Source organism: Sodiomyces alcalophilus (assembly GCF_042370955.1).
Source record: "Sodiomyces alcalophilus JCM 7366 unplaced genomic scaffold ACRALscaffold_3, whole genome shotgun sequence".
Classification (NCBI taxonomy): Eukaryota; Fungi; Ascomycota; class Sordariomycetes; order Glomerellales; family Plectosphaerellaceae; genus Sodiomyces; species Sodiomyces alcalophilus.
In genome coordinates this window covers 2,492,972-2,502,283 of record NW_027263534.1, presented here as the reverse complement: position 1 = coordinate 2,502,283, position 9,312 = coordinate 2,492,972, and the positions used below count along the sequence as shown (strand labels likewise).

Below are 9,312 nucleotides of genomic sequence, written 5' to 3'. Positions count from 1 at the left end.
AATAACCGCGACTACGAGTTAGTACGTTTATATAGCTATAGTCCCCTTTATTTTAACCGCTCCCGAGGTTACTAACTAAATATATAGCTTTCGTTATAGGCGGAGCGGGCAGCTAAGGAGCTATAGAAGATATTAGTAGCGGCTATATAGGGCGGTAATAGTCTAGACGACTAGACGTCTATAAGTCGGCCTAATATCTTTATAATAAGCACTACTAATATATACTAGCGCCGGGCCTACCGGGTCTAAACTAAGTTACGTCGGGCCCTTAAGGCTATAAAAAAATACGCCCGGGATAATAAGGGGTTCGACCCCGTGGCGCGTCGTTACTAGGAAGAGGAGGAGGAGGCTAAGCGTAAGAGGCGCGATGCTCCTGCTCGTATAGAGCGCTACCTTATTATTATCGCCCGCTATCTAGGCTAGTTAGTTAAATAAAATTCGAAGTTAGCCGGTTTTCGTAAAAAAACCGGCTAGAACTAAATAAGGACTCTTTATAGTGGTTGTTAGGCTCGGGCTAGGGGGTGTTCGGGGGGGGGGGGTAGCGTTAGCGTTTTGTTTTTTTTTTAATTGTTTTTTTTTTCTTTTTTTTTTTATTTTCCTTTCCTAGACCTAAATAAGAAAAGTCCCTACGGGGCGTCGACGATACTATTAACTAGTCCTACTCTTTCGATTATAATACTCCTTAATAAGCGTATCGGGGAGATATCTTCGTGGTTCCTATATATTATATTTATATTTATACCCGGCCTACTTAATAAGGTATTCGCGTCTATTTCCGTTATAGCGATAAGCCAGGACTTCTTCTACCTCGTATTTATCCGACTCTTATGGTTCGACTTTAACGTCCGCGGGTATAGGCGACCTGCCGTCCCGAGACTTCTAAGGTTCGAGGAGCGAGATCGGGAAAACGTTATAAATCTTTATTAACTCTAGAAGCTATAGCTTATAGGTAAGCCTATACTGGCCTATTACGGAGGTGATCTTATAGGGGCCGAGGAACTTATCTAATAGTTTCTTATTAGGGCGACGTTACTTAATATTCTTTAAGGATAATAGTATATAGTCGCTGATCTTAAAGCGTTAGGCCGCCTGGCCGGTATTATAGTATCGTTTATAGGTGGTTTAGGCTTTCCTAATAAGGACCTTTATAGCCCTGCGATTCTATATAAGGTGCTTTACCCTTTACTTAGCTATAGCGGTATAAACGTCGCCTAACTTACGTATCTATATATTATATAGTCTATATAGGTTAAAACCTATTAGCGTAATAGAAGGGGTTTACCGGATAGCTAAATACTATACGGTGTTATAAGTAAACTAGGCTAGGGGTAGCTAGTTAACTTAGTCGTCCTATTATAGGGCACCGAATACCCGTAGGAAGTGCTCTAAGTTCTGGTTTTATTATTCCGTCTAGCTATCCGTTTAGGGGTGGAACGCGGTTAATAACCGCCGCTTAACGCTTAGGAGGCTATATAGGGTGGTCTAGAACTTACTAGTAAATAGGGACCCTCGGTCTAAAACGATACTATTAGGTAGGCCGTAGATACTAAAAACGTACGCCTATAGGATACTAGTAAGACCCTTAGCTATTAAAGAGCTGCTATAGGGGATATAGATCGCGTACTTAGTATATCGACACACTATAACCAGGATAGAATCCCTTTTCTTTCCTTATAAGGTTATAGGGGGGAGGCCTATCACGAAGTCTATTAAGATCTCTTAGAATAGCTGTTCGGGTATGGGCAGAGGTGCTAGGTACCTAAAGGGCTTATACTAACGCGGCTTAGTCCTTTAATAGATACTATACGTAGGCACGAACTTCTTAACGTCTCGCGAGAGGTATTCCTAGTAGTAGGACTCGGAAATCCTCTTAATTATCTAACCTAACCTATAGTGGCCCGTAATAAGCGCGTTATAAAATACCTAGAGGACCTTATCGCGGAAACCTAACTGGTTCGGTATAAAGAGACGGTCCTTAAAGTAAACCGTACCCTAACCGTTATAGGACTAGTGGTCTATTAAGTTATTTTTGGATACTAAGGAGATATAAAAGGGATTATCCCTCTAGGTAAAGATAATCTTATCCTTTAAGCTAAATAGACCTAAGGGCTTAGGTATACCTCGGGCCTTTATAAGGCTAATAATAAACTTCTTAGTAAATCCCTTAACGGGTTTCTACTACTCCGCTTCGAGATCCGCCTAATCTATAGCGAGCTACGGCTTCCGTAAAAGCCTATCTACGGGGTTCTAAACGCCTAGATAGTAACGAATCTTAAAATCAAAGCTTAATAGCTTCTTTAGTTAACGGGCGTATTAAGGTTTAATTTAAGGCTTATTTAGTAGGTACCGGTGGTTTAAGTGGTTAGTTAGTACCTTTACTAGGGTCTAACTATACGCTAAATAATAGCGTTATTACCGGAACGCTTTAACGATCGCTATTAACTTAGTATTTAGCGTCGGATAGTTTAGTTCGGGTCCCCTTAGCTTCCTAGATAGGAACGCTACTGGTTACTAGGTTCGGTCCTTATATTAGCTAATTATAGCGCCTAGTACGAAGTTAGACGCGTCGGGTTCTATACGAATAGGCAGGGCTAGGTTAAAATACCGTAGCACGGGTACCGACTAGAATAATAATCGTAACTTCTTAAATACGGCCCTCTCTATATCTCCTAACTAGAATATACCTAGTCTACCCCCTAACCTTAATAGGTCTATAAAAGGGGCAGCGACCTTAGAGTAGCCTTTAATAAAATATCGGTAAAAACTATTAAAACCCAGGAAGACCTAAATCTTCTTAACGGAAGTAGGTTCCTCCTAATCCTTAATAGCCTTAACCCTCTTAGGGTCTATAAAGACACTATTAGGGCTATATATAAAGCCTAAGAACTTAACTTCCTATATCTCGAACACGCACTTTTAAGGATTTATAAATAAGGACTATTCCCTTAGGCGCGTAAGGATCTCCTTAACGTATATACGATAGGTACTAAGGTTCTTACTATAAATTAGGATATCGTCTAGGTATATAACGCAGATAGTATCGATAAGACCTTTTAAGGCTTTATTAATATAACGTTAAAAGCTAGCGGGGGTATTATATAGACTAAAGGGTATTACTAAGTACTTAAAGTATCCGTACTTAGTTCTAAAAGCCGTCTTCTACTTATCCCCTTCTTAAATTCTTAAGCGATAATAGGTATTCTTAAGATCTAACTTAGTATAAACCGTAGAGGATACGAGGCGGTTAAGGATCTTATATATTAGGGGGAGCGGGGTACGGTCCTTACGGGTAACCTTATTAAGACCTTAATAGTCTATATATAAACGCAGCTATCCACCCTTCTTTAGTATAAATAGGATCGGGGCGCCCGTAAAGCTTATTAATAGTCGAATCCACCCTTTAGCTATAGCCTCCTTAATATATTCTTATAGGACGGCTAGTTCTTACTCGGCTAGGGGGTAGATAGGGCCGAATAAGGGTAACTTACCTTCCTTTATCTTAATTACGTGATCCTAACGCTAGTAGGCGGGTAGATAGCCGGCCTCTACGATATCGAAAACGTCCGAAAACTCTTAATAGTGCTCGGGGATAACGTTCCCTAACTTATCCTTATCCAGCGACTCTTAATACGGCCCGGGATTAAGATATTCTAGGATCCCTTTATTTAGTTAGGTCGGGTTAGGGGGCATGGGGGGTATAGGTTATAACGGGTCTAATTAGATAATAGGGATTAAAGGACTATTAGGTAATATATCCTCTTCTTCCTTAATAGCGTTCTACTTTATACCGATAACTTAGCCGATACGGGGGGCACCGGACTTTATAAGGCGGATAATAAGCTATATATACTCCTTCGCCTTCTTTAACTCTCTTTAACCCGGGACGCCTCGAAGGTCCTTTTACTAGAGTCGATATATCTATTTACCGGACAGGAAAGAGGTAACGGGGTTATATTCTATTAACCAGGGTATACTAAGGATAACTTAGGACCTATCGGGGTCTATATCTAACACCTCGAACTTAATCGGGTATATCCGGGTCCGGTCCTAACTATCTATAACCTTAATATACGTCTTAAAGGACCCGATAGACTATACGTTAACCCTAGGGATAACCTATCTAAGTCGTTTTAGTAGTCCTAGTAGACTATAGCCGGGGGATAGGGCTTTTTAATCGATTAGGTTAATCTCGGCGCCTTTATTAAGCTTAGCGCTTTAGCGGCCCTATCCGCTACTTAACTATAACTCTAACTTCGCCTTAATCGCGCCCTTACTAGTAAAGAACGGCTAAGACGGCGGCCCTTCCTAGGCCTAAGCCTATCTAATAATAGGATACCTTATATTAACCGGTAGGTTATTCGGGTTTTAACTATTAGAGTATCTTAATAACTAACCTAACTTAGAGGGTTCCTTCGGGTATTTATTCCGGTAATAACCCTTTTCGTTATAGCTAAAGCATATAATACTGCTATTATTACGCCTCTTAGGGGGCCCGGGGGCTTCTGTATCGTTTACTTTAATTAATTCTATAAAACCTTAGGGAGGTATAAAGGGCCGAATAGTTATAGTACGGGCCCTATTAGGGGCCCTATTACGCCCACGCTTCTTACCGCGGGGCTGTCTTAGGCGATTATTCCGGGGCGCCTTTTTTTTATTCTTATATAAAAGAGTAATCTCTGCCTATTAGGCTACGATACCTAACGCCTTATTATCGGTAAGGATACCGGCGGCTATAATCTAGTTATATAGCGGCTTATTAAGGTTTATTAAGATTAACTATATACGCTATTTATCGGGGAAGGGTAGGGATACCTTATTAAATAATAAGTCTAGCCTATTAATAAACTTAGTATAGGTCTAATTAGGTTTCTATATAGTTTAGTCTAAGAATAGCTTCTTAGTTATAAATATTTTATAGGTTTTATTATTAACTAACTACTCGGTTAGGAAGGTCTTAAGGTCCTCCTAGGTAGCACCTTTAGTCTTCCTATAGACGCGCCTATAATAGGCACGCTACCAGGATTTTATAATCTTTAGTAGCAGGGTAAAGGTAAGATAGATCTTCTTTACTTCGGATAGCTTAACCTTATCGAGTATAAAACGCTCCTTAATTTCTTTAATAAACGTTTAGAACTAGTTATAGGACTGCCTATCCTATTCGGGGAGCTTCTACGGGACCTTATACTAGCTTTTATAGGAGTCGCCTCTAAGGATACGCTTAGAGGTATCGGGGTCCTTCCCTTATTAAAGGGCAAGGAGGCGCTTCTCCTTTTTTTCGCGGGCTTAGCGGTCCTCGTAGTGCTTAATTAGGAAATTAAGTTCCGCCGATAATAAAGTGCCGGGGGGCGGCCCTTTAGGTCTTTAATATCGAATTAGGGTCTTACACGGATAACTTAGGGGGTCCCTTAGTCGAGTAGTGGTCCTATTATAGGATTATAAGTATCCGGGTTAGCTTATCCGCGAATCTCGAGGTTAGGGTTACTATTTTTATCCTCTAACTCGGGTATAAGGGATTACTCGCGATTAGCGCCTAATAGCCCGGCTTCGGCTCTTTTAGTAATAGGGGAAGTATCCTAGGTACGAATAGTAGTGGTATACTTAGGGGGTATCTTAGGTACTAGTTAGGGGTAATAATAGGATTTAAAAAATAACTTAGTCTTTCGAACTCTTAATAGTCGTTATACCCGTAAATAATTAGAACGAATAAAATATTATAGGTTTTATATAAGGAGTAAAGAGAGTCGTTAAGACTATAATAAGAATAAGTTACGAAGCTAACCTTAGGGGGGGAATAATTATAAGATTATTCGTTAAGCCCTTTTTACTTAGGACTTAACGGGAAACACCCTACTTAAGGACTAGTAACTATCCTCCCTAGGATTGGTATATAATAACCTAAGGCTCTAAGACTATAGGTCTTAGGCTAGCTTAATAATCCTAAAATATAACTCGGTCCTAAATATCCCTAGGGTTAACCTTAGGGCCGGTTCCGGGTTCTTAATATATTCCTCCACGCCTCTAAGTCCTATCCGATTCCTTTAAACGGAATATCCCTAATAGTAGCTCTTATATTTCGTGTAGGTCCCGCCGGGATATTTTTACGCGCTCCGGAGCGCGGTATCGTCTCTGTGTACGTAACAGGCGACTAATCTATTACGGCCCTATTAACGGTAGGGCTTACCTGCCTTAGTTTAGCGATATAGGGCGTGTCGGCCTTAGCGGCAGAGCTGCCGGCGCCTATTATCGACTAGCTACGAGCTAGGTGGAGTGGGGCTATCGGGCCCCCCCTATTTAACCCTTATCGTGCTTGCCAAGGCAGATAAGGGCCACCCAAGAATAGGGCCGAGTAACGCAAAAAGAAAAACTTTTTGCGCGCGCCCCTAGCCGGATTCGAACCGACCTAACCGCCTCGTGGTTATATACCAGGGCACTACTAGTGCACTATAGGGGCTTCCGGTTAATATAGGAATAGTAATAGGACTATAGTGTCGAGTTTAGAGGTGGTATTATTATCGTAGGTAGTGATAGTATCGCCGTTAGCCTTATTCGCGACGGCGCGGCTAATTATGGATCCTATCTTAGTAGGAATTCTACTATATTAGAAGCTATTTTTTAAGCTACTAAGATTTCCTATATAAAAGCTACTAACTTAGTAGAATTCCTACTAAGTTAGCCCCCTATCTAGCGTGGTACTTCTAAGACAGGGGTATGGCAGGGGTATAGCAGAGGTATACATAAAAAATGCAATTACAGTGAAAATATCATATAATTAAGGGTCCTTATGCATCGGTGGGTCATCGTTATGCATTTTTCTACTAACGTGGCGGGATTTTGCTAGCTAGATGAAATTGTCGAACGGGGCCTTACTTCGTACACCCTAACCCCTGTTTAATTGTGTGTGGTGTACTTGCGGATCCAAGTAAACCAATAGCATCACGGCAATGAGCGGATAGAGTACAAGTAGATACATTAAAGGCAAGGTGTTTTCTATGTAAAAGCAGTGTTTTAGATGTACCAAACCAGGGGGACTAAGTACCCTGTTAGTCCACTTTGTAGCTCCTTAACAACATGACATAATATCGTCCTTACCCTCGTTTGCCCGCGTCCTTGTTCTCTTTTCAAGACAGCTCGGGGGTCGGATAGTTATTTGGCTAGTATTTTTGCTGTTCGAACCTGGTATTGACTGGCGATTAGAATCGGATCCAGGATATTGATATACGAATACGTTATACGTTATATATACTTTTATAGGTGCTGTTAGTGAAGGTACGTTCGATGAACCTTTTTGAATTTCCTAAAAGGGTAAACCGCGACAGTACCTTAAACACAATAAAACAGGGGTTATATGGTACGTTGTATGCCCGCCTCATGATATCTACTCCGTATGCCCCCACGCGGCGCGGAAAAATGTCCCCTCCACTGCCGCAATACGTTGTACATACTTGCGTCGTCGATCCGTTAGCCTAGAGTCAGATGCAGTATCATGGGAGCGCCTCGCGATCATCATGGCCACCGTAGGGTGGTTGGTTGTTCACTACCATTAGTGCGGACCTGGACCTTGGTCAATCAATCTGGATCAACACTGAAATCACCAGTCTCACCCCTCTTGTGATTATTGGAGGGAGCGGCTGGGGTTCCCCTTCTGCGCCCATTCCAAACCCTTCTAGCTCCATGGAGTGCGTCTGTCGAGGCCGGGCCCCAGAAGAAAACATTGGGGCAGAGGATCGAATTCTCCACGACGACGGCAGGCTGACAACTCGAGCTGCACATCATGTCACATCGGCCAAGGGCATCCCGTGTCAAAGCCTGTCGGCTACCACCCGTGTCCTTCGCCGCAGCTTCTAGAAATTCTTGGTCCCGGTAACCCCCTGGAACGACTCACTCAATTAGGAGGGTGGCCAAGGTGTATTGCATATCAACATGCGTACGACAAGCATCGAACAGGTTCAGGGGAGGAGCTGAAGTACCTAAACGTCAGTTTTCTCCATCCCCTCCCTCTCGATAATCACATTTTGAGTGGCTGTCCCTCAATGCCTGTGATAATACGACCGTCGACCAGCAGTCTTTGTTGATACGCAACTATGGCGTGGTCTTTGTTTCCCGTTTCTTGCCCAACAGTTCTTCCAATAAGGAGTACAAGCGAGGAAATGTCAATCGTTGAGATCTCCGAGGATCTACTTTGGACAATATCTGATCCTCGGAACCCTTAATGGCTCCACCCTCCAGTCCCTTCCTCCTCGGAGCTTGCGCGTATTCACAAGGGGCAAAATCGAGCGGAATAGGAAGGCGCCTTACTCTTCGAGGTCGGGGAAACCGAGAAGCTGCCGTTCGAGCAAGGCCGCCTGCAGGAGATTAAGTTTGTGGTTCCAGTGCTGTATGGCCACCTGTCTTGGCCGCGGCTAGCCTCCAACGCTGATCAGGGGGTTGAATTCTTATCCAGGTGAATTTGGAACTTTGGATACAATCGGGTTCGATCTGAAGGCTACTGGACGGGCTGCTAACAGATGAGGGTCATTAATGAGGCTGGGGGGGGTTTTCAACCTCATAGGAATGAACTGAGCCTTGCATAGGTGCCCAAGAAAAGGGGCCAGCCTTGGCGTTCCGCGTCAGTCGCATTGTAACTACCCTTAGGCTCAAACTTCTTTCCTCTCATCAGAGCGGCATCGGCGACCCCGTCACGGCGGCACTTGGCCCATTTTGTTTCCAAGTAGGGTAGGCCCTGACTCCTTGTCGCCCCGTAGTGATGAGGCAACGGGTAACCACTATGGGCGGGTGCCGCGAGATCAATCTCGATTTAAGGCAAAAAGAACGGGGAGATAAAGAGATGGCACATTGTAACCACTCCTAGGCCAAGGAGCGCTGGTTCCATTTGGCGATGAGTCCACGGCGTACATGACGTATAGGGTAACTCTGCTGCCCAAGGCTGGGTTTGAGGCACATGTGGCTCTCGTGACCTTGGACATGATTACTCATTGACAGAGCGACAAACCCTAACCCGAGAGCCCTGCCGATATCGAGGTGAACAGAAGTGCTCCATACATGAGACGATAACACATATTGTTTCGATATAATGCGGGTAAAAATTGGTCGAGAGATGTACAAATATGCATGTAGGTACAACGTAATGCAGTAGATCGGAAGAAGTGGACCGTACGGACGGCGGGGCGCGGCCGATAGGGGCGAAGTGGGCCCTGCATCGACGTCTCCTCGCCGTTCGCTGCACCACGTGCTACAGCCGTGGACGTCTGCAAGGGTCCGACCATCACGGACATGCCTGGCCGCTCACAAGCACTGGGTTTCCCCCCCCCCCCC

General features: G+C 43.7%; 2 protein-coding genes across 3 annotated transcripts in view; one reads left to right on the top strand and one right to left on the bottom strand.

The window, feature by feature from the left end:
• Window positions 1-7,407: 7,407 nt before the first annotated feature.
• ACRALDRAFT_209015 (uncharacterized protein) lies at window positions 7,408-8,161 on the top strand (the record flags this gene model as incomplete). Its single annotated transcript, XM_071022566.1, has 4 exons — window positions 7,408-7,446; window positions 7,519-7,822; window positions 7,891-7,973; window positions 8,018-8,161. The coding sequence occupies 4 exons, from the start codon at window positions 7,408-7,410 to the stop codon at window positions 8,159-8,161; spliced, it is 570 nt and encodes a 189-aa protein (XP_070876157.1).
• Window positions 8,162-8,206: 45 nt separating this feature from the next.
• ACRALDRAFT_209014 (uncharacterized protein) overlaps window positions 8,207-9,312 on the bottom strand; it is a gene marked incomplete at both ends in the record, with an annotated part of 2,747 nt that continues 1,641 nt past the window's right edge. Inside the window, 7 exons of one of the 2 annotated variants that reach the window (XM_071022564.1) lie at window positions 8,207-8,243; window positions 8,296-8,399; window positions 8,454-8,592; window positions 8,640-8,788; window positions 8,832-8,968; window positions 9,025-9,191; window positions 9,227-9,281. In XM_071022564.1, coding sequence (XP_070876155.1) covers window positions 8,207-8,243; window positions 8,296-8,399; window positions 8,454-8,592; window positions 8,640-8,788; window positions 8,832-8,968; window positions 9,025-9,191; window positions 9,227-9,281 — 788 coding nt within the window. Of the gene's footprint in view, window positions 8,244-8,295; window positions 8,400-8,453; window positions 8,593-8,639; window positions 8,789-8,831; window positions 8,969-9,024; window positions 9,282-9,312 lie in introns of those variants that run through there. The other variant, XM_071022565.1, reaches the window with a different exon arrangement.